Source organism: Geotrypetes seraphini, chromosome 1 (assembly GCF_902459505.1).
Source record: "Geotrypetes seraphini chromosome 1, aGeoSer1.1, whole genome shotgun sequence".
Taxonomy (NCBI): Eukaryota; Metazoa; Chordata; class Amphibia; order Gymnophiona; family Dermophiidae; genus Geotrypetes; species Geotrypetes seraphini.
Genome location: NC_047084.1, coordinates 538127265 through 538151140, shown reverse-complemented (window position 1 = coordinate 538151140; position 23876 = coordinate 538127265). Strand labels below are relative to the sequence as shown.

Here is a 23876-nt window from a genome sequence, read left to right as displayed (position 1 = left end):
GTCTTTGACCTAAGGGCCGCTGCGTGAGCGGACTGCTGGGCACGATGGACCACTGGTCTGACCCAGCAGCGGCAATTCTTATGTTCTTAAAAAAATTTGGGTTGACTATAACAGCATTAGTGTGATTCTACAACGTGCAAGAACCTTTTATAGAATCACACTTATTGCCTATGTGCGATGCATAACTTAGGCATACCTATTTAGGCCATCCAAACCAGGCCTAAATTCTTGCACCTAAGTTGTGCGCTTATCAGGCATGTTCTAAAACAACGTGAGTAACTTTTAGGAATGCCTATGATCCACCTCCAGCCATTCCCCTTTTCAGATTCACGCACTGCAACTGGCACATACTTTTTATAGAATTGTACTTTCCAAGTTGTGCATATAACTATTAATTAGTCCCAATTGGCATCGATTACGTGTGTTAATTGCCAATTATGGGTGCTGATTAGGCCAATTACCGTATTTTCACTCATATACTGCGCACCCGTGTAAAACGCGCACACGGGTATAGCGTGCGGGAAACGTCAGAGAAAGGGCGGGACCGCCGGAAGAAGCAGCGCAGACGCAGGGCTCAGAAAAGGGGCGGGACCGCAGGCAGAGGAAGCAGCAGGACAACAGTAGGCAGCTTCTCCATGATGGGGGGGAGGCTGTGGGGGTGCGAGCAGTCCTTCGGGGTGGGGGTGCGGGTGCTAGTGCGAGTGGTCCTTCGGGGTGGGGGTGCGAGCGGTCCTGTGGGGTGAATCGGACGTCGGGGGGGGGGAACTATGTAAAAAAAATGTGTACAACGCGCTCACGAATATAACGCGCATGGTTATACTCGGTTTGTAAAATCGTGTATAACGCGCGCGTTATATGCGTGAAAATACGGTAATTAAATTGTGCATGCACATCAGCTATACGCACTGAGGTACGCATACAATCTTAGGTTCCCTTTTTATCATGAATGATATTCCTTTCCTGTTATACATCACTCTGGTTTTACTTGAAAGGGTATGACAGATTTTAATTAACTACAGTGGTACCTCGGTTTACGAGTGCACCGGTTTGCGAGTGTTTTGCAATATGAGCAAAACATTTGCAAAATCGGCACCTCGGAAACCGAGCGTGCCTCGATTTGCGAGTGGCGCCCCCCGTGATCCGGCACCCCCCCCCTGCGATCCGGCACCTCCCGCCACGATTTGGCACACACACACCCCCCCGCCTCAATCTGATGTTCCCCAGACCACCCGAACCCGCTCCTTACTGTCATCTGGGCCTCGGCACCAGCATGTCCTGTGCGTTGGTGCAGGTGCCCAAAGATCAGCCTCCTCTTCTTGCTGGGCCTTGAGCATCTGCGCATGCTCAAGGCTTGCGAGTTCACGCTCTCTCCGAGATTCTCGGAGATCTCGGAGAGAACGTGAACTCGCAGGCCTTGAGCATGCGCAGATGCTCAAGGCCCAGCAAAAAGAGGAGGCCGATCTTCGGGCACCGGCACCAACGCACAGGACATGCCGGTGCCGAGGCCCAGATGACAGTAAGAAGCGGGTTCGGGTGGGTCTGGTGGACTTCAGATTGTGGCGGGGGGGGTGCCGAATCGCAGGGGGGTGCCAGATCACGGGGGGGGGGGTGCCGGTTCGCAGGGGGGGGTGCCGGATCACAGGGGGGGCCTTCAGGGGGAGCAATGCCGTTTCTTGGGGGGGGGATAGAGCAGTGCCGCTGGCCTCGGGGGGTGGGAACGTATCAAAGCGAGTTTCCGTTATTTCCTATGGGGAAACTCGCTTTGATATACCAGTATTTTGGTTTACGAGCATGCTTCTGGAACGAATTATGCTCGTAAACCAGGGTACCACTGTATAGTAAAACAAATCATGATAAACCTTACCATAGATGATACATTTAGCAGGGCTACTAATGCTTTTTAGCCACCTTCCCTGTGACCTAAACAAGGATGCAACCCTTCCAGTGAAGCTCTCAAAGCACAACCCATATCTCCACCCTCTGAAGATCTTTCAGCCTCTCCCAACAGAAGATCACCTGTATGAAGCCTCTAACTTCAATCTTTATCCTTTCTCTACCCAACTACCAAAAAAGACCTCCATCCCTAGCACATTCCTCCAAGTTTCTGGCCCCCTTCCCTTTCCTGAGGGTAGCATCTGGGCCTTCTGGATAAGAGCACTGTCCAATCACTCCTACCCTTCAGTGTTAAAATTCAAAATTAAATTGAGAGACCCAAGGATTCGCTTTGGGGAAGGGAATGGGAACTTGTATACAGTCTTTTTGTGGTTTTGGAATTCAAAGCTAGCATTCAAAGTGGTGGGCACTGGAGGATTAGGTGACTTGCCCAGGGTCACAAGGAGTAGCACTGGGATTTGATCTCACAACCTCTGGGTGCACAGGCAGCGGCTCTGCTAGTGAGCCACACCTTCCATCCTTTGCTGGGTTGAACTTTGGTACTGATGAGGCAGAAGAGATTAGCCATTGCTCCTGTTCATGGACACTAACACTGCTCACAGGAGGAATTAGGGAAGTGTCCTTCCTGCAAACTTTGTCGAGCTGTGGCTCGAAGCATCAGTTAGTGCACCGCCGTTGACGCAATCATGTCATGTGTGATGTCAATGCATGTGTGAAGACCCTCCATATGGGTCCTGAACTGCCAGTGGGGGGGGGAGTACCGGCAGGGAAGTTACGCGGAGAGAAGGAGAAGCACTGGTGCCGGTTGATTGCCTATAGGACATGCCTCTTGCCGATGCCAGTGCCTCTCCTCCTCCCCAGCATCTCGCAGCACACCTAAAATCTCAGGAGGCACAGTTTGCGATACACTGAATTAGGGGAATGAGGTCTGGATTTTTGGGGGGAGGCATTTGGTTGGGCAAGTTTAAAGGCGGGGACAGGGCTTTATAGAGGAGTCATCTTATGAAGAGGGTGGGAGATGGATCAGAGATTGCTTTGGGAGAGCCAAACTTTGTTTGGGGGGGGATGTTGAAACCTCTTCCTGCATCATTGATCATAGTGCTTACTAGCATATGTTTCCAAGAACGAAGGATTTACAATTAGTGTAGTAATCACCACAGTTTAACAAGTCTCACAAGAAATAATTTTTTTTTAACACAGCATAATGAGCTTTTAAGCAGCAAATACATACCTGATAACTTTAATGCACAGACACATATAATGTAAATTCTCACTGTCTCCATGAACTCAGCTAAGCAATTTCAAATTTGTAATGTTGCATATCAGACCCAGAAAATGCGATACCAAAATATGTTTAATTTCATATTTCCCCTCAACTTACAGAATGTAGGTGATGATCCCTACAGACCACATGTCCACTTCGGGTCCATAAGCACATCCTCGCAGAATTTCAGGAGCTGAAAAAGAGAAACAAGCTTGTCAAAATTGTACAAGGCCAGAACTGCCAAGTCTTCTGCTTTTGTGGGTAATCTCGTGCACTCCTGTTTAGGAGCTGGCATCTCCCGCTCAGTGGGGTCTCCTTCCTGCAGCAGAGAGGCCTTCCTAAAACATCTTCTCCTGCTGCCACTGGTCTCACTGCAGCAGGAAATGACATTTTAGGAAGGCCTCTCCTGCTGCCACTGGAAGGAGAGGCTACTGCTGATGCTGGTGTGGGCAGGGCTAGGAAGAGATGTCAGTGGAGTTATGGGCAGGACTGGATGGAGTTATGGGTGATGCAGGGTAGGATGGGAGGTCAGCCTCCTTGGAAGCTCTGCAAGACTGATACAGTATATACTGTAGACAGAAATGAAGTCTAATTCAAAAGGCAAAGGCTCAAAATGTTGAAAATAGATTTATATGTTTGTAAATGTCAATTTAAGCTGAATGCTTAAAGGTCCTTTCAACCTTATACATATTTAACAGTACCCCAAGAACTGTCTTTTATGTTTAAAGTGAAAACTCTGGAATCTATGCTCCTAGGGTGACCAGTGTGCAAAGTGACAGAAATAGCCGATGGACCTGTTTGTAAGTCTCCAGACAGTGGGTGCATCCTGTTAAATTGGAGGAGGAGGGGAGACTCTCTGAAGCCTTATATACATATTGTTTTTTTATTATTTGGAGATATGAAGAAGCACCAAGGACCTGCCACTCTCCAAAGCTTGCTAGACCTTGTATAGGGAAAGAAACTACCTTAGCCTGATTTGGTCTAACCTAGGAAGGATCTTGAGAGAGAAAGCAGAGTAATGTTTACCAACACAGTGCATCCTATATTAATCTTTTGGGAAGCCTAGTGTTCACGTGAAGAACTGATCCCTGATGGAGGAGTGTTCAAAAATATTTTGAAATGAAATATTTTAAAGATTTTTATCTTTTGGGGAGAAGTAATTATCCTTATTTGATTAGTGTTTTGGAACCCACATAAAGGAAGTCTACAGTTTTTCCCTTTAGTAAAAAGGTACAGATTCTAAACCCTCTGGGGCAGGGAAATACCTACCATACCTGAATGTAACTCACCTTGAGCTACCCACTAAAATATTGTGAACTAATTCTGAATAAATAAGATCTGACATTCCAACTAGCAGTGCCACAGAGCTAGTGGACCACTGTAATGTGTATACATATCTTCTGCCTTTGCTGGAAGAAAAGCCAAGAATGAATGAGATGTGGAGTTCACAGGATGCATTGTGGATGTATCTAAGCAAGATCCTACACAGAGTCATCATTTCAGCTGAATTTGTATAAAAGAGAAGTGGTAGATACGGATGTGAAACTGTGTATGGGTATTTGTTGCACTTCAATTTTTAATATGCTTCTCTCCCAAGATTTCTTTGCATGCAACTTTTTAAAGTCATTCCCAGACATGTCTAAATGAACTCATATAAAAATCCCAGCTGGTACATGGTAAGTGTGCTAATTATAGCTCACTATACAACTACAGCTTTACTGTACAGTCTTTACCATAGATTTCTCTCAGGTTTTATACTGAAAAGAAGGCCTTCTCTGAATATCCAAACACTACTGAACTCACTCTGAGTTATATAGGCAATTGTATGAGGCTCTTATTCAGTTAATTCTTACTTCTGTAATCTTAGTGTTATCAGCCAGACTCTAGTTCTTGAACAATTTTCTTTAATAACATGAAGTAAAAAATAAACACTTAGAATTGATGTTTTCAAGGCAGTTCAACTTTGACACAGAATCTTCTTACTCTACCAGCCCCTCTTATTCAAAAAGGGAGCTGGGAGTGTGTCCATACCGTGTGGAAATAGTACTGTTCTCCATACTCAGATATAGAACCTAAGCCATATTAGATTGTTAGAAATAATGGGTGAAAACCTGGTAGGAGAACAAGACTAGACTCAGGTTCTCATACAGCCATATGGTCTACAAATATGGCAACTGTTCTCTCACACTGAAGAAGAAAGGCAGGCTTAAGCTCTGTGGATCCAGCCTAGCTTTCTGGGAGAAGCAAAGCCCTCTGGGGATTTAAGTCCACAGAGCACACTCCACTCACACATCTCAGTATAAACACTTCAACTTATTCTTATACAAGAAACAGAGCAAATGCCCACATAAAGTAGGAGCAGAACAGTAAGGCAAAAAAAGTAAACCCCTAGAGGTTTTTTGCTGGTTTCTCAGCTACTCCTTGGAATTTCATCTTGATATTTTAATGCTTTATTTGTAGACGCTTTACATATATTTGATAAGTGGAATGAAATTAACTTTAAACATGAAGTTACAGACTTTTTAGTGTGACCACCCAGTGATTTTCACATGTTCAAAAATAAAACTACCACTATCTGGAAAAAAAATCAACAGGATACCAGTGGGGTGGTGGGATAAAAGTCCTGATCCAAGAAATAACCAAACCAGAGAGTCATCTTCATCCCCTCACAGTCCCTGCATTTTTCATCCCAGTTCCCTCCCCATCCCCGCAGTCTTAATTTTCTTCCCCACATCTCCCTACTCAAAGCAGAAAGATAATTTTATGCAATTTTATGGGCATAAGGTATTGCAAATAAACATTTTAAGCCTCTAGTGGGGGAGGGGGGTTTCTAACTTTTATTTTGATTGAAAGAACATCAATAAATTACAACTTGTGAGACATGCTGGATTCTGCATTGTACACAGAAAGTCCAACATCAGCTCAATGCCAGTGATATTTTAGTCCAGACAATAATTTTAGTTCTAATTATTCATGTGCAAAATATATCCCGAAAAGTCCTCAAAATATCACACATAAATAACAGGCTGCCTTTTATCATACCATGTTAAGGTTTTATATCGCTGGCCACTGCAGAAAAAGCTCCTACGCTCATAGAATCTGTATGAGCATCGGAGCTTTTATTGCAGCAACCAGCGATAAAAAGCACTAACATGGCTTGATAAAAGCGGGTCATTAGTTCACTAAACTGCTGTCCGATGAATCTCCTATCCGCTTCGATCCACCCATGCAAACTAGCCAAGCGATTGATTCACTAACTATTGCTTGGCTATTTGCATCGGGTTTTGCCATTGTAAAACCCGACTGTTATAGACCTGTCAGTAACTTTGTTGCTGACAGGTTTGCCTGGTTTTTTTTTTCATTTTTTAAAAAAAATGGCACTGATATTTTGCGTGTATTACATGACACATGCAAAATATCTGGCCAATTTTTAAAAAATGCAAAAAGTTCCCCCCCTGACAAACATACCCCCCCAAAGAAAAAGGCAGGAGGAATGCCAACTCCCTCCTGCCATCAGCCCGGCTCCCCAAAAAAACAAAACGGCAGGAGGGATGCCAACTCCCTCCTGCCAGCAAATACCTCCCCCCCACCTCTGAAAAAAACCAGCAGGATGGATGCCAACTCCCTCCTGTCACCGGATGTGGGCGGATGCCCCTCCCTTAAAAAGTTGGGAGCAGGTGGAGTGCTCAGTCCCTCCTGCTCCGTAGGCCTCCAGCGATGTGACTGGGCCTTAGGCCCCGCCCCGGTGCATCATGTGATGCACAGGTAGGGCCTAAGGCCCTGATTGGCTCAGGTACCTCGGGCTCCTCCTGTGCTTTTTAAAAAAGTAATTTAAAAAACTAAAACCACACCCCAGAGTCCCCTCCCAACCTCCCCAACCCCTTTGTTCCCTCACTCATCCCCCTCACCCAACCAGCAGCCAAGGCTCCCACCCCTCGCCAGGCTTCGCCCCATGGCTACATAGACCCTTCCAGAATTACCAAAAATAGGTGGTGATCCGGAGGGGTCGTTAGGGGCCAGAGTGCGCCCCCTTGCTCCTGCCCTTTCTTCCACACCTCCAAAATGGTAGCTATAGCCTCTCGTGGCAGCTTCAGGTACTACATGAAGTATACCTGCACAAGCCCCGGCATCTCCCCCAGCACTACCCTCTGGCCTGCCCCTGACCAGCCTACTTTTTAGAGGATCGCTCAGAGCCAATATTCTGTTGAGGCATGAAATAGGCACCTGCTTACCATCTCATTCTATAATAATAATAATAATAATAAACTTTATTTCTGTATACCGCCATACCATGAGTTCTAGGCGGTTTACATCAAGAAAAGCTGGACAATCAACGAATCATATAAATGCATCACATAAACATATCATATGTGCAATATTAAAACAGTTAAGATATAAATTTATCAAACAGATAAGTTTTTAATGCTTTTCCAAAAGCTGGATAAGATTGAGCTTGAGGAATTAGGGTACTCCACCAGGAATTCATTTTACCAGCTTGGAATGCTAAAGTTTGATCAAAAAATCTTGTGTAACGACAAGCTTTAGGTGATGGAAATGCAAACCAGTAAGATTTGCGTGTATTCATGTTTGTTCTATGAAATTCAAAATGAGAAACAAGATAAACTGGAGCTAAACCAAATAGTACTTTAAAGCAAGTACAGCCAAATTTAAATAAAACTCTTACATCAAACGGCAACCAATGAAGCTGTCTGTAAAAAGAACTAACATGGTCGTATTTTTTCAGACTGAAGATCAAACGAACCTCTGAGTTTTGTATTATTCTTAACCTGTTAAGAATTTTTTATGAGATCTCAAATAAATTATATTACAATAATCCAGGACAGACAGGACTCAAGACTGAACCAATAGCCTAAATGACGCTAGATTGAAATATTTCTTAATCGTACGCAGTTTTCAAAGGACAGAAAAGCATTTCTTTATCATTAGATCCATCTAATCATTTAAGGTAAGATGATGATCTAACACAACACCTAATATTTTAATAGTATTAGATATCGGGAAATTATGTCTGTTAAGTTGAAGTACATTTTCCTTAATATTATCATTTGGACAAACTAAAAAATTTCATTTTTTGGGGGGGTTAAGTTTAAAGTTAATGGTCCAGTTCTCTATTTGTGCCAGAATTACTGAAATCTGCCGTAAATGACATCATTAGTAATTCTAAGCACCTTGTTATAGAATTACCTTCCACATGCTGAAAAATCAGTACTGAGCCCCTAACTTTTCCCTGTAATAAATCTTTTGCAGTTGCATCCACTTTTTTTTTTTTTTACATCTTTATTAAGCACAAATACATCAAAGATAACAACAATAAAGTGCAAACAGGAACCTCTAAAGTGCATGGTTTTCTTGGGAAACTCGATATTATACCAGGAGCTACATCCATCCGGATCATGTCTACCGATGCAGCTGATATCGGTAGTACAGCCAGGCTTTCCTCTCCAGATCCACTGGTTGAGAATTCAGTGGAACCAGGCAGTTCTACTTCGGATACCCCATTCTCCTCTAGAGATTGTGCCTGAGTTAACGACACTCACGTCTACAACGGAGAGCTGATTGCTAAAGGCTGGGGCAGGGAACGAGCGGGCAGACTAAGAGAAACTTCCTCCAAGCGTCCCTGCTCTCTCTGTTGCAGGGCGCCAGCAGAGGGAGCCCCAGAGCCTTCCAGCCTAGTCAAACTGGAACAAAGATGATTGTCCAGCAAGAGAGGTACTCAGTAAAACATGATGAACTTTCTCTCTCCTTTTTGACATTCTAAGAAAATTTCTTGAAGCAAAGTTCCAGCAAAGCCCCGGAATAATCTGCCTAACAGCCTGTAACGTGAGCCATCTTGGGCAACCCACCCCCCTACCAACCAATTAAGTGCCAATTAACTCCAATAATAGATTGTTGGTATCTAATTGACTAATTAATTTCCAGGCACATCTGAGTGCTCAACTTTGGGTGATGTTTACAGAATCCATGGGAGAGTGTCCTGCTGAAAATGTACTTCCTTGTTTAGTTTTTTTCCAAAACATTTCATACATTTCTGGAACAGCGGCTAATGACAGTGCTACAAGGCTTTCTTTTGTTCTCTTGTGCTACATAGAAATATGATGGCAGATAAAGGCCAAATGACCCATCTAGTCTGCCCATCCGCAGTGACCATTATCTCTTTCTCTCTCCGAGAGATCCACGAGAGATCCCACGTGCCTATTCCAGGCCCTTTTGAATTCAGACACAGTTTTTGTTTTGTTTTTTAAGAAAAGAAGCAGAATTTTTTTTCTAAGGCATCCCTTCCCTTGTTATGATCTTCCACAGGTATTTTAAGCAGACTATGATCTAGGAAAGAGAGATATTTTTCAGCAGAGTAAAATAATGAGAGCTTGGAAACTACCTTGCACAGTCATAACCTACCACAATATCCTGGCGTTCCACATACCGTCTTCATGGTTACCTGATCCTCCACAATCTTGGAAAGGCCGAAGTCAGCTATAAAAGTTAACAGATGCATAAATAAAAATACATTAAAAAAATTGCATTGACCTGTGACAGCATACAAGAGAGGGTTCGGAAATTTGGATGAGTTCATATTTATTCCTCTATTCTGTACATGGTATAGCATTTTAACATTTATTGAAAGCTGTCATCATTTAAGAAGTGGATGCAGAAGAGAAGAAAACGCATAGGGTAACTCAGAATTCATATCAGGACATAAACATGGACCACTGCCCCCCTCCCCCCAACTGGGAAAACACAGCTTATAATAAAGGAATAATACAGAATAGATGTGGAAAAGCCTCAGCAAATGCACCGAAGCCCATTCAGTTCCAATGGGCTTCAGTACATTTGCCATGAGAGAATCACTACTGTGGCTTTGTAAAATGGACCCTTAGTAAAACGTAAGCTATTTGCTGTGGAAGAAAATGAATTCAACAGGTCAGAGGGGTGTATGTAATTTACCACGCACTTTGAAGGGCATGTTTGGGACCATTTGCAAAGGGTTCACTAAATGCTAAGGAGTATTATGTGTAAAAAAAAAACGAAAGGAATTGACCCCAAAATATCCACAGAGAAGAAAATCCAGAGAGGGTCTTTGACTTTCCTCTAGATTTCGTCCTTCTCAGCTTTTATTTTTCTATGACTTTCACTGGAGGCCTTCCATATTGTTTACTGGATGACCCTCTTTGGGGGTTTTTTTTTCCTTTTAATCAGCGGTATTCAGTTATGTATTTTTATATCCCTTATCTGTTTTTACTTTGCATAGTTTAGTGTTATTTAGTAATGTGCAGCATGGTTCCTTTTCTGAACCCATCCCCCACTATCATTTCCCTGTGGCTTTCCTCTCACTGTTTTTCTTTCAATCACAGTTCACTGGGTATGCTAACTTGTATGGCTTTTGACTTATTAGGTTTTTCAATTAGATTTTCAAGTTAGCCTCTTTATCAGAAGCTCTCATCCCCCTTTTTTTTTTTACTGCGTATCCCTTTCTCTTTTCTCTTATCTGTATCTGTTTTTGGGTTTTAAAACTTTCTTACATGGCTTTGCTAATATGCTTCATTTTATACTTGGCAGTAGTACAGAGTTTTATATATGGTTTTCATTCCTGAAATTTTTAAATTCAATGTTATTTTAAATCTCTTTGTATTGATTAGTTTCCCACGTTTTCACCTTTATAGGACCCCCAGGATCTTCATTCATTTTTTTGTCCTATATAGTTCCCTTTGTGTCTTTCTAGCTTGTTTAAACACAAGTATTCACAGATCATTTGTTTAGCATGATCTTCGCACGTCCACCATTTTAATAATATATTTAAGTTTTTCACTTCACTCTGCATTTTGCATAGACTCAAATATTTTCTGTTTTCACATATTTATGATATTTACCATGATTTTTCACCAACTCATTTTTATTTTTATTAGTGCCATTTATATCACTGTGTCCTTTATCACACACACACATCTTTCATACTCTTTGCATGTTAGATATCATTCACAGTCTTATATCTCATTACTACTACCATTCATAACTTACATGCATTCTCAATGTACCCCTCATTATTTATAGGACCCCTGAAGAAGACTTTTTGTCGAAACGCGGACCATGTTGGGTCCTGTATCCCTAGTGGACTAGGTCCTTTAAGGCTTTTATGTGGATAATCTATTTTTATATGGATGAATTTATTTTTATATGGATGATTTCAGTGTACCTTTGGAACTTTGACACTTTCATATAAAGTCCATTTTGGAACATCGTCACTCCAAGGAGTATTTGTGTACCACTATGGATCTGATGGACATCCTCATATTCCCTACATGTGGATGTTTCTCAGTTAAAATCTAAGGTGAATAAATTTCAAATTAGAAGACCAACAAAAAGTAATTGGGAATCACACCAAAATAATCACCCTGTGATAAAAAAAAGAATAGATTAAACAATTCATTTCTTAGAGTTGGCTTGGCACCTCTTCAACTCAATGCAGATTACAGATTCTAAGATACTGGATTAGCCAGGAAGATTACAAAAAATTATTTTTAAAAATGACCTAACAATCTAAAAATTAAATTAAATTTGTCCTATCCTATTAACTATCAACTTCTGATATAAGTAGCATCTTTTATACGATGCAGGTTTCTTGCCAAAACATGGTCCATATCAGGTCTCTCAATCAATAAAATTTACTTTTCTATATGAAATTGGATATGCATTAGTATTTATCCTATCCTATCTATGGTCATTACACTTGCTGTGTTGATGTAACTTGTATTACCATGCCAATTAACAGTGGCTAGTACGTATAGAGATAGATTCCTTACTTCCTTGGTGGAAGTGAATGGCTGTTGTTCCAGTGGAGTGATATATATGACAGAAGGGAGGGTCATCACGATAAAAGTGCACCTAAATCCTTCAACAACAGAGGAATACAAAAGTCATCACTAATATTTCACTTACCAATTTTTAGCGGTGCATCTGGAGCTGGAGTTGCATAAAGTAGATTCTCTGGCTTGAGGTCACGATGGACAATCCCATTTTCATGCAGATACTACAAGAAAATAAAACAACCCAAAGAATAAAACCTCATTGAGTTATTATGTTTAGAGAGATCATTTTGTTTCTGAAGTTTTTACAAATGTAGCATGAAATGATTAATTTTGCCGGATCTAAGAGTTATATAAAATATATTTCTCAAAACTCCACTCTGAATCTGGCTCCCTTTGCCTTCATAACATTGAAAGCTTAAAACAAATGGAGTTAAGTGTCTAATCAATAGATAACAAAGGCTAGGTGGTGCAGCAGTGTTAACAGACCATTAGGGCTGGATTTTGTATAGTGGCTTTTGAGAATCACACACGGGCGTTCTATAGAGAATTTCAATTGCATCTGTCCTCATGGACAGACGCCTAGACCCACCTAATAAACCGATTCTCTTACCGGCGTCCATGTCACAGGTGCCGGTTAAGGAATCGGGTTGCCGCTGAGCTTATCACGGCAAGGGATTTTCCGCGATAAGTTTAGCGACAACCCGTCCCCTACCTCCCCCCCTCACCGCATAAGCTACCATCAGGAGGGATGCCCAGTCCAGCCTGCCGGAACCACCCCCTCTCCGAACGTCGCCGGCAGGAAGGATGCCCAGTCCCGCCTCCGTAACCCCCACAACCCCGTATATCACTGGCAAGAGGGATGCCCTGTCTTATGCCCATATACCCCCTTCTCAAGACCTCTAAGAATCACATCTAAAACTCTGATAGAACTGAAAAATGAACTTGTAAAGCTACTGTTAGTAATTTGTAATTTTTCTTTAAAAACCAGCATAGTACCAGAAGAATAGAGGATGGCCAATGTGATGCTGACTTTTAAAAAGAGTTTCAGAGGTGATCCAGGAAATTATAGATGGGGAGTCTGACGTCGGTGCCGGGAAACATGGTAGAGACTATTATAAAGAACAAAATGACTGAACATATACGTTAGTATGGATTATTGAAAGGCAATATGGTTTTAGTCAAGGGTAATCTTGCCTCACCAATCTACTGCATTTCTTTGAAGGGGTGAATCAACATGTGGATAAAGGTGAACCTGTTGATATTGTGTATTTGGATTTTCAAAAGACATTTGACTAAAGTACCTCATGAAAGACTTCCGAGGAAATTAGAAAGTCATAGGATAGGAGGTAATGTCCTATTATGGATTAAGAACAGGTTTAAATGGTCAATATTATCAATGGAGAAGGGGAAATAGTGGGGTTTCTCAGGGGTCTGTGCTGGGAATAATTAGTGAGATAATTAAATTTGCTGATGACAAAGTTGTTCAAATTGCAAGAGGATCTTATGAGACTGGAAGACTGGGCATCAAAATGGCAGATCACATTTAATGTGAGCAAGTGCAAAATAATGCATGTGGTAAAGAGGAACCTGACCTACAGCTACATGATGCTGGGTTCTATGTTTGGAGTCACTGCACAGGAAAAGGATCTAGGTGTCATTGTTGAGCATATGTTGAATCCCTCAGTTCAATGTGCGGCAGCAGCTAAGAAAGCAAATAGAATGTTAGGAATGATCAGGAAAAGAATGGAAAACAAAGATGAAAATGTTAAAATGTCCTTGCATCACTCTATGGTACGGCTGTACCTTGGATACTGTGTGCAGTTCTGGTCATTGTATCTCAAAAAAGATATAGCGGAATTAGAAAAGTACAGAGAAGGGCAATGAAAATGATAAAAGGTTTGGGACGCCTTCCCTATTAGGAAAGGCTAAAGTGGCTAGGGCTCTTCAGCTTGGAGAAGAGACAGCTCAGGGGTGATATGATAAAGATGCTGAATGGAGTGGAAAAGTTAGATGTGAAACACTTGTTCACTCTTTCTAAAAATACTAGGACTAGGGTACATGTGATGAAGCTACTAAGTAGTAGATTTAAAACAGGCCAGATAAAATATTTCTTCACACAACGTGTAAGTAAACTCTGAAGTTTGTTGCCAGAGAATGTGGTGAAATCTGTTAGCTTAGCGGGGTTTAAAAAAAGGCTTGGATAATTTCCTAAAAGAGAAGTCCATTGGCCATTATTGATATGGCTTGGGGAAATCCACTGCTTATTCCTAGGATAAGCAGCATAAAATCTGTTTTACTACTTGAGATCTAGCTAGGTACTTGGGACCTAGGTTGGCCACTGTTGGCCACAGGATACTGGGCTTGATGGACCTTCGGTCTGTCCCAGTATGGCAATTCTTATGTCCTTATAAACAGTTAAACCAGGAACTATTCTCAAACTTGTGATGAAATGTATTTCTTTAGTTCACCACAGCCATTTTTTGGGGGGCAAATCCAAATTGCACAAGGCTATGGAGGTGAGGAGTAGCCTAGTGGTAGAGCTGCTGCCTCAGCACCCTGAGGTTTTGGAATGAATCCCATCACTGCTCCTTGTGACCCTGGACAAATCACTTAATCCTCCATTGCCGAAGGTGCAATATAACTACCTGAAAAATGTAAATAACTTTGAATGTGTAACCACAAAACAGCAGTATACAAGTCTCATTCTCTTCTCCACCCACCCACCCACCCTGTACACAGAGTTGTAGTTTCAAAGGAACAAATATGAATCAAGTACCAGTGGTATTTTTAAAACATACAACTATATTTTAAAAATGGGGGGAAGGTGCAAGTTGGTGGCCACAGAACCTTGAATTGCAACATTTAATCCTGGAATGTTGACTAGATGTCTCTTCCTCAAAATCCAAAATGACTTTATTTAGGCCTAGAATATCTCAGAAGTGGAATAGATGAAGTATGTAAATAAAAACATAAGAATAGCCATACTGGGTCAGACTAGGCCTTTTAGCCTAGTATCCTGTTTCTAATAGTAGCCAATTAAGGTCACAAGTACCTGACAGAAACCCAAATAGTAGCAACATGCCATGCCTGAGGCTCCCACCCCTCCTTCCCTGGTCAGCCACCCATCCAGCACAAATAATTCATGATATAGAGGTATTACATCCCCATCATTTTTGAAGCAAAACAAGGTGTTTTGAGAAAGTTTGAGAATTTTGAAAAATTGGGAAATGCAAGATGGCCGCTGCCGCCGCATTTTGGCACAAAAAAGGGCTTTAAAATGCTTCAGGTTTGACCAAAAGTTATCAAAAATATGATATGTGTGTGTGGGGGGGATAATAAGGCTCTATCTATAGAAACAGTCAAAACACAGTTTTTCAGACTCCCTCCCCCCAAATTTCCCCATGAGAGCCCCGAAGGACATTATTGATGTCTAATTGCCTGCACTCAAGCTCCTGACCAAGTCAGGGAAGCGAGCAAATGCTGAAGGCCTGGAACCCTGAGTTCCACACATATTCAGCAGGCTGGCTGAACAGGTTCCCAATTGATGCACTTGCCAACTGTAGACAGAGTCTGCTCCTCTCCAAGCAGGCATAGCCGGTCCTGGAGCCGTGTAAAACCCATGAACAACTGAAAGAGACTGCAAAAATATAGAAATAATGGAAGCAGAACAGAATGACACCTTCATGCTCACCTGTAGAAGGAAGAACTGAAGGGGGACAGTAGAGACCGGGGAGAATGAGAAGGAGTTGAAAAGCTGTGACTGACATTTTCTGCAGAGTGCTTGCGACTATGCGAGGATAACCCTATGATTACACGTACTATTCCCATTTCATTGGAATAAAAATTCATTTTAAAATAGGCGCCTATCTTCTTAGGCACGATTTTACAAAAGATAGGCGCCTAGCGGCACCTAACACCAAAACCTAACACCAAAGTAGGCATGAATGTCTAAAGGACTTAAGCACCTATAATGTAGGCCTTTAAAACCCTGGCCTATATTACAGGCGCCTGAGTTTTAAGTTAGGCACAATTCTGTAATGGGCACCTAAGTATGATTGACATTTTGATATCGGCCTATTGCGCCAATTACAGAATCCAATTTATAAAATACTGACTACTAATTAGTGCCAATGAACATCAATTATAGCCAATTACTGGTTATCAGCACCAATTAGAAGCTAATTTTACTATTAAGTTATATGTAATTGGCACTATTTGATAACTTGTATGCAAATTGCCACTTAGAGTTCCTTTTACTAAACAATAAGCAATAACACTTACTGAAGCTAAAAATACATGCTCACGCAACTCGCAGTAATTTTGGGATCGGCGAGCACTACCCATGTGCTAAAAAATAAAATTTATTTTTTAGCGCTTGGGGCAGGTTTGGGGACTCTGCACTAATAGGCTAGTGCAGCTACATTGCCACATGCTAACTGATAACAGCATGGTTAGTGCTTGAGGCCTTAACACCTACAAAATAGGTGGCTCACAAGCTAATGACCATGTGCTAAAGCAGTGTCTCACAAGCTATCCGGAGCCATGGCACACTAAACAGGGGGCCGCCGCTGGAGGGCACCCAGAAGTGCGTGGACGTTGACACGATGACATCACATGCATAAATGACATCATCACACCGACGCCGCAATGGCCCTGCAGAGAGGCTCTGAGCCATCAGAGAGGGGTGCTCAACAGGAGAGGGGGAGAGGCACCAGCTCTTGCTGACTGTCTAGAGGATGTGCCTTTCTCTGCAAAAGGCCCATTCCGTAGGCAGTCAGCTGGTGTCGGTGACTTGCGGCACACCTGAAATCTCCGCAGCACACAGTTTGTGATTCACTGTGCTAAAGGGAAAATTAGCAAGTGGCCATTAATACAGAAAATAGAAAAATCACCCATTTTACCCTCACAGTAAAAATGGCCTTAGCACACAGGAGTGGACCCACATAAGGATATACTAAGGCCACTTTTTACCGTAGTTTAGTAAAAAGTTTCAAGTTTATTTAAAAATTTTATATACCGCCCAATCGGCCTTCTAGGCGGTGAACATTATCTTAAAAACATATGTGGAATAACAATACATCCTTTAAAACACTAATCATTATTAAAACCATTTAAAAACAAAACTGAAACAAAAAAGGGAAGAGTCCCTAAGCATCAAAATGTGTGCACAAGTTTATAGAATCAGTGGGAAAATCTTAAAATGCTGCAGTTGGCATTAAAAAAAAAACCAACAGTGAACCTGTGGCTTGAGGTCCATATTACACAGTATTCAGAATTTATCAATCCACAAAAAAAGAAAGAAGAGAAAAAAGTCACAGAAGAAAGAAGTTGATTGAATTCCTCCATCTACATTTTGCTCTATTTATAATAATTAGTGCTGTGAACTCATCATTTCCCACAGTGTGTAGTCCGTGCGAACAGACAGACACAGATACAGCAGTAAAATTAATGGAGTAGAAATCCTCATTTACATGATACAGTCCAAAAATATCTGAATGGCATCAAAAATATAATTAACTTTAGCATGGCTGTTGAGTTCTTGCTCACATGGCGCATATTCATACCAGGTGCTCTCACTGCCCGCTCTATAATGTTCTAAACAGTACATGTCTAACAAATGATCTCCAGCCACTCGCATAAATTATATAGTCATGCTTCTTAGTTAGCTGAACTGCAATGTATAAAACACATCAGTGATTAATTAGGTTTTTAATTCCAGATTAATATTGAAGCATGCAGATAACAGCCTTGCTTCATCACATACCATGGATGAGCAAGCTCATTGTAAATTTAATTGCTAGTATTTTAAATTGTGACCAAATACTAAGGAAACCTCCAGGTTTGCCCATAGACATAGATTTGCCTTGGTATATCATCATTACAGTACCACAGTGTTTAGCACTTAGGAAACAAAAGGAGAGAAAAAAATCAAGGGGCCCTTTTAAAAAGCTGCAATAAGCACTAACATGTGCTTACTGCTACAAAAATTAGACTCTGGAATTCATTGCTGGAATAGGTGGTGAAATCAGTTATCTTAGCAGGGTTTAAAAAAAGGTTTGGATAATTTTCTAAAAGAGAAGTCCATAGGCCATTATTGAGATGGCTTGGGGAAATCCGCTGCTTATTCCCAGGATGAGTAGCATAAAATCTGTTTTACTACTTGGGATCTAGCTAGGTACTTGGGACCTAGGTTGGCCACTGTTGGAAACAGGATATTGGGCTTGATGGACCTTCGGTCTGTCGCAGAATGGCAATTCTTATGTTCTTATGTAAAAATGGCTTACTACAGAGCACGCTGAGGTATTCCATGATAATTTGGAGATGTGCAAGTGCTACCCACATGCACTGGGGTCGGATATGGGGGTAGAGAGGGGATAATGCCGCATGCTAACTGATTATCACAGGTTTATTGTGCGAGTCTCTAACGTCTACAAATAGGTGGCAATAGGGACTCACTGACTAATGGCCACAAACCAATGGGAAAATTAGCGTCTGGCCATTCATAGGAAAATTGTCCATTTTTTTATCCCAGTAGTAGAAATGGCCTTAGCATGCACGAATGACCCGCACAAGGGCATGCTAAGGCCGCTTTTTTATCACTGTTTGATAAAAGGGCCCCAAGTTTTTTTTTGTGAATCTTACAATTAATAGTCTCAAAGTGTTTGCTGTAGAATAAGCAATTGACAGACATAAATCCCCGATTTAGAGTATAAAAATAGGAACGGAGATACCCAGATTGGGATGTGTCAATTACCACTAGCATTTTAGAAAAGGATTTTCCGTCATGCATTCTCTTCTGAAATACATGCAGAAATGGATGTGTATGAGCCACATGTGGGTGGCAGGAGCATTCATTTTTCAGGTTTCAAAAGCTAAACTATCATGGGGCCAACAATGCAATATATATGTCTATATGTTGGCACATATGCATAGATATTGGTATTTCAGAACATATACATCAGTGCAAAAAACCTACATCCTGCTTTGGACATCTCAGATAGTATAATAGCATAGTAGCATATTTAGTTATTTGCTATACTGTTCTCCCAGGGGAGCTCCGAAGAGTTTACATGAATTTATTCAGGTACTCAAGCATTTTTTTCTTGTCTGTCCTGGTGGGTTCACAGTCTATCTAATGTACCTGGGATAATAGGGGGATTAAGTGACTTGCCCAGGGTCACAAGGAACAGTGTGGGTGCAGTGTAGCTTTAACCAATGCGCCACTGCACCACACTCTCTTCTCCCCCGCCCTCCAAAGTTATCAGTTTCTTTTCATTTGGAGCCAATGGGAATTGAACCCACAACTCTTTTTTTATTCCATGAAAGTTTATTGAGATTTTTGATAAAAAAAACAAGAAAATATAAAACTTGAACATCAATGAAGTTCACAGTACATCAGTGCAGGAATCAATACAAAATATAAAGTTACATTGGCTGCTTATATGCTTACAGTCAAAGCTAAGGGAACAGGAATTAATATAAATTGAGATTTCAATATTAAACACTGCTGGATGTTATTTAAAAATGCCATCGTGGAAGCCCAGACCAGATGTATTCCATGAATCAGCAAAGGTAGAAAGAAGAGGAAACGATAGCTGGCATGGTTAAAAGGTGAAGTGAATGAGCCTATTAGAGCCAAAAAAACATCCTTTAAAGAATGGAAAAAGGATCCGAATGAAGAAAATAAGAAGAAACACAAGCACTGGCAAATTAGATGCAAAGTATTGATAAAGACAGCTAAGAAAGAATATGAATAGAAACTTGCAAAAGAGGCAAAAACTCATAGCAATTTTTTTATGTACATCAGAATCAGAAATCCTGTGAGGGAATATGGGGGACTGTTGGATGACCAAGGAGCGAAAAGGGTGCTCAGGGAGGATAAGGCCATAGCGGAAAGACTGAATGAATTCTTTGCTTCAGTCTTTACAGAAGAAGATGTAAGAGATCAATCTGAACCAGAAATGGTTTTCAAGGGTGATGATGCGGAGGAACTGAAAGAAATCTCGGTGAATCTGGAAGATGGACTGAGTCAAATCGACAAGTTAAAAAGTGATAAATCGCCAGAACTGGATGGTATACATCCCAGGCGCCTGAGAAAATTAGAGTCATGGGATAGGTTGCAAAATTTAGTTGTGGATTAGGAATTGGTTATTGGATAGAAAACAGAGGGTACGGTTAAATGGTCATTTTTCTCAATGGAGGAGAGTAAACAGTGGAGTGCCATAATGGGACTGGTGCTATTTAACTTATTTATAATGATCTGGAAATTGGAACGACAAGTGAGGTGATTAAATTTCCAGATGACACTAAACTGTTCAAAGTCATTAAAACGCATGCAGATTTTGAAAAATTTCAGACAGATCTTAGGAAATTGGAAGACTGGGCGTCCAAGTGGCAGATGAAATTTAATGTGGACAAATGCAAAGTGATGCACATTGGGAAGAATAACCTGAATCACAGTTAATGGATGCTAGTGTCCACCTTGGGGGTTAACGCCCAAGAAAAGGATCTGGGTGTCATTGTAGACAATACGATGAAACCTTCCGCCCAATGTGTGGCGGCGGCCACAAAAGCAATCAGGATGCTGGAAATTATTTAAAAAGGGATGGTTAACAAAACTAAGAATGTCATAATGCTCCTGTATCGCTCCATGGTGCGACCTCATTTGGAGTATTGCGTTCAATTCTGGTCTCCTTATCTCAAGAAAGATAAAGGGCTCCTTTTACAAAGGTGCGTTAGGGTCTTAACGTATGGAATAGCACACGCTAAAATGCTGCGCACGCTAGCCGCTACCACCTCCTTTTAAGCAGGCAGTAATTTTTCGGATAGCGCACACTAGAGAATGACACGGGGAAAAAATCTGTCCCCGTCACCGCCCCGTCACCGGCCCACCATCCTCTGCACCGCCCCGTCACCGCCGTTCCCTTCACCGCCCCGTCACCGTCACCGCCCTGTCACCACCACTGCCATCCCATTCACCGCCCCATCACCGTCCCCGCTGCATCCATATAAGCCTTAGTACTGTAATATTTAGCTTATTCCTTTCTTATAAATCAAAGTTCCTGCTGCTGAACTAGAGAAAGAGATGTTCAGCTGGCAGGGCTTTGTTTATAAATTTTTATCAACACAACTAATATACTATTTTATCCTAAAGCAAAAAATAAATAAATAAATATAATTTTTTTTTTCTACCTTTGTTGTCTGGTTTCTGCTTTCCACATCTTCTCATTGAATTCCTTCCATCCACTGTGTGTCTTCTCTCTGCGTCTTCCATTTGCTGTTACTGTGCCTCTCCCTTAACCCCCCCCCCCCCAATTGGTCTAGCACCCATCTTCTTCCCTCCGCTCCCGCATAGTCTGGCATCTGTCTTCTTCCCACTCTGTCTTCCACATTTCCCTTGGGGGTCTGTTCCTCTCCACCCTCCTTCAATGTCTGTTCTATTCCTTTCCACCACCACCCTTCCCTCCCTCCTTTACCATCTGTTCATTTCTACTACCCTTCAGCTCCTCTCGCGTGGCCTATCTACCTTCCTTCCTCTTATTTTCATGGCACGTTACAATGTAATTTGTGCAAGCCACTGGAGCCTGCAAGCTCGGTCCCTGTCCCATCCCCACAAACCATCTCGCTTCTGTGCTCCTATTTTCTCCATTTCTAATATCTCCCCTATGTATCTGTCATTGCCCCCCCCTGTGTCCATATACCATCCCCGTGGCATGTCCCCTTTATGTCTCTGTCCCTATGCCCCATGCACATAATTTCCCCTCTTTCTGTTACCTTCCTGTGTCCAGATTTCCCCTATCTTCCTCTTCCATACCAGTGTGTCTCTTCTTTTCAACCCCATCTAGCTTTTTTCCCTCTTTCTTCCCCCCCCCCCTGCTTCTAGAATCTGGCTCACCTGCCTGTCCTTCCCTTTCTTTCCTGCTGTGGGTTTTTCTTTCCGACTTCATCCCCTTGGCCCAGAATCATTTTCCCTTTCACTCCTCACTCCCTCCTTCCAATTTGAGCCGGGAACACTAGCGATCGCACGGTCCCCGCAGCCACTACCTGCCTGCCCAATCGATCCTAGTGTTTAGCCAGCTCTCTCCCTTCTCCTCACCTTAGTTTATAGGTTTTCTTTTTCGGCGACCTGCACGCTTTCCCAAAGAGCCGCGCACGCGGGGCTGCTCAGTGTTTAATCTTCTGCTCTGCTGCAACTTCCTGTTTCCGGTTGCGTCAGAGCAGAAGATCGAAACTGAGCAGCATCGAGTGCGCAGCTCTCTGATAGCGTGCGGGTCGCCGAAAAAGAAAATCTACAAACTAAGGTGAGGAGAAGGGAGAGAGCTGGCTAAACACTAGAATCGATAGGGCAGGCGGGTGTGAGCTGCGGGGACCGCGCGATCCTTCATGCCTCACTGCGGGGACAAGACCCATTCACCGCCCCGCGGGCGGTGAATGGCCTTGTCCCCGCAGCGACTGCTAGTTTTCTTCCCCGTTTTCGGCGGGTGACCCGCGGCTAAAATGCGGTGGCCGCGGGTAAACCGCCACCATGTCATTCTCTAGCGCACACTATAGCACATGCTAATCTTGTGCGTGCACTAAGAACGCTAGCGCACCTTAGTAAAAGGAGCCCATAGTGGCGCAAGAAAAGTTTCAAAGAAGAGCGACCAAGATGGTAAAGGGGATGGAACTCCTCTCGTATGAAGAAAGAGTAAAATGGTTAGGGCTCTTCAGCTTGGAAAAGAGACAGCTGAGGGGAGAAATGTACAAAATCCTGAGTGGAGTAGAACGGGTACAAGTGGGTCGATTTTTTACTCCGTGAAAAATTACAAAGACTAGGGGACACTCGATAAAGTTACAGGAAAATACTCTTAAAACCAAAAGGAGGAAATTTTTTTTTTCACTCAGAGAATAGTTAAGCTCTGGAATGCATTGCCAGAGGAGGTGGTAAGAGCGGATAGCGTAGCTGCTTTTAAGAAAGGTTTGGACAATTTCCTGGAGGAAAAGACCATAGTCTGTTATTGAGAAAGACATGGGGGAAGCTACTGCTTGCCCTGGATCGGAAGCATGGAATATTGCTACACCTTGGGTTTTGGCAGGTGCTAGTAACCTGGATTGGCCACCGTGAGAACGGGCTACTGGCTTGATGTACCATTGGTCTGACCCAGTAAGGCTATTCTTATGTTCTTATCCTGCAAAGGAAACCAGTATCTTTTGAAAAAATTTCCAAAGCGCTTAAGCTCATTCTCTCTAATTGGAAATCAACTGGCTCTCTTTCCTCACATCACTGGTGAACCCACAGCTCTTCTGTTACTAACAGAACCTCTAGACCAGTGGTTCCCAACCCTGTCCTGGAGTACCACCAGGCCAATCGGGTTTTCAGGCAAGCCCTAAAGAATATGCATTGCAAAGATTTGCATATAATAGAAGTGAGAGGCATGCAAATCTGCTCCATGCATATTCATTAGGGCTATCCTGAAAACCCGATTGGCCTGGTGATCCTCCAGGACAGGGTTGGGAACCACTGCTCTAGACCACCAAGGCTTTCACATAGTAGATGACAGAAGATAAAGACGACTATGGTCCATCCAGTCTGCCCAGAGGCTTCTGATACTAATCTTGCAACAAAAGTGACTATAATTGTTTCTTTGGTATTGAAATCTGTTAGAGATTGGCTGCTGCATCTTTTCTTTAAATATAAAGGCCATCTCTTTTTGAACTGTAAAATTAGAATGTTTCATGATTAAAAAAAAAATTATTTTTTTTCACTGCATTATGTCAACCCTGATTCTTGATTTATTAGATTTATTTATTTATTATCTTGTTGCTTGTTTTGTAATGAATTATTTAAATTTCAATAAAATATTTCGGTAAAAAAAAAAAAAGAATGTTTCATGATGTTACCAGAGAAATGCAGAAGT

General features: G+C 42.1%; 1 protein-coding gene across 1 annotated transcript in view; it reads right to left on the bottom strand.

Moving 5' to 3' along the window:
- Positions 1-23876, bottom strand: part of CAMK4 (calcium/calmodulin dependent protein kinase IV) — a 312089-nt gene that overhangs the window by 25867 nt on the left and 262346 nt on the right. Inside the window, exons 6-8 of the mRNA XM_033929125.1 lie at positions 12110-12200; positions 9575-9649; positions 3275-3350 (exon numbers count right to left, since the gene is read on the bottom strand). Coding sequence (XP_033785016.1) covers positions 3275-3350; positions 9575-9649; positions 12110-12200 — 242 coding nt within the window. The remainder of the gene's footprint in view (positions 1-3274; positions 3351-9574; positions 9650-12109; positions 12201-23876) is intronic.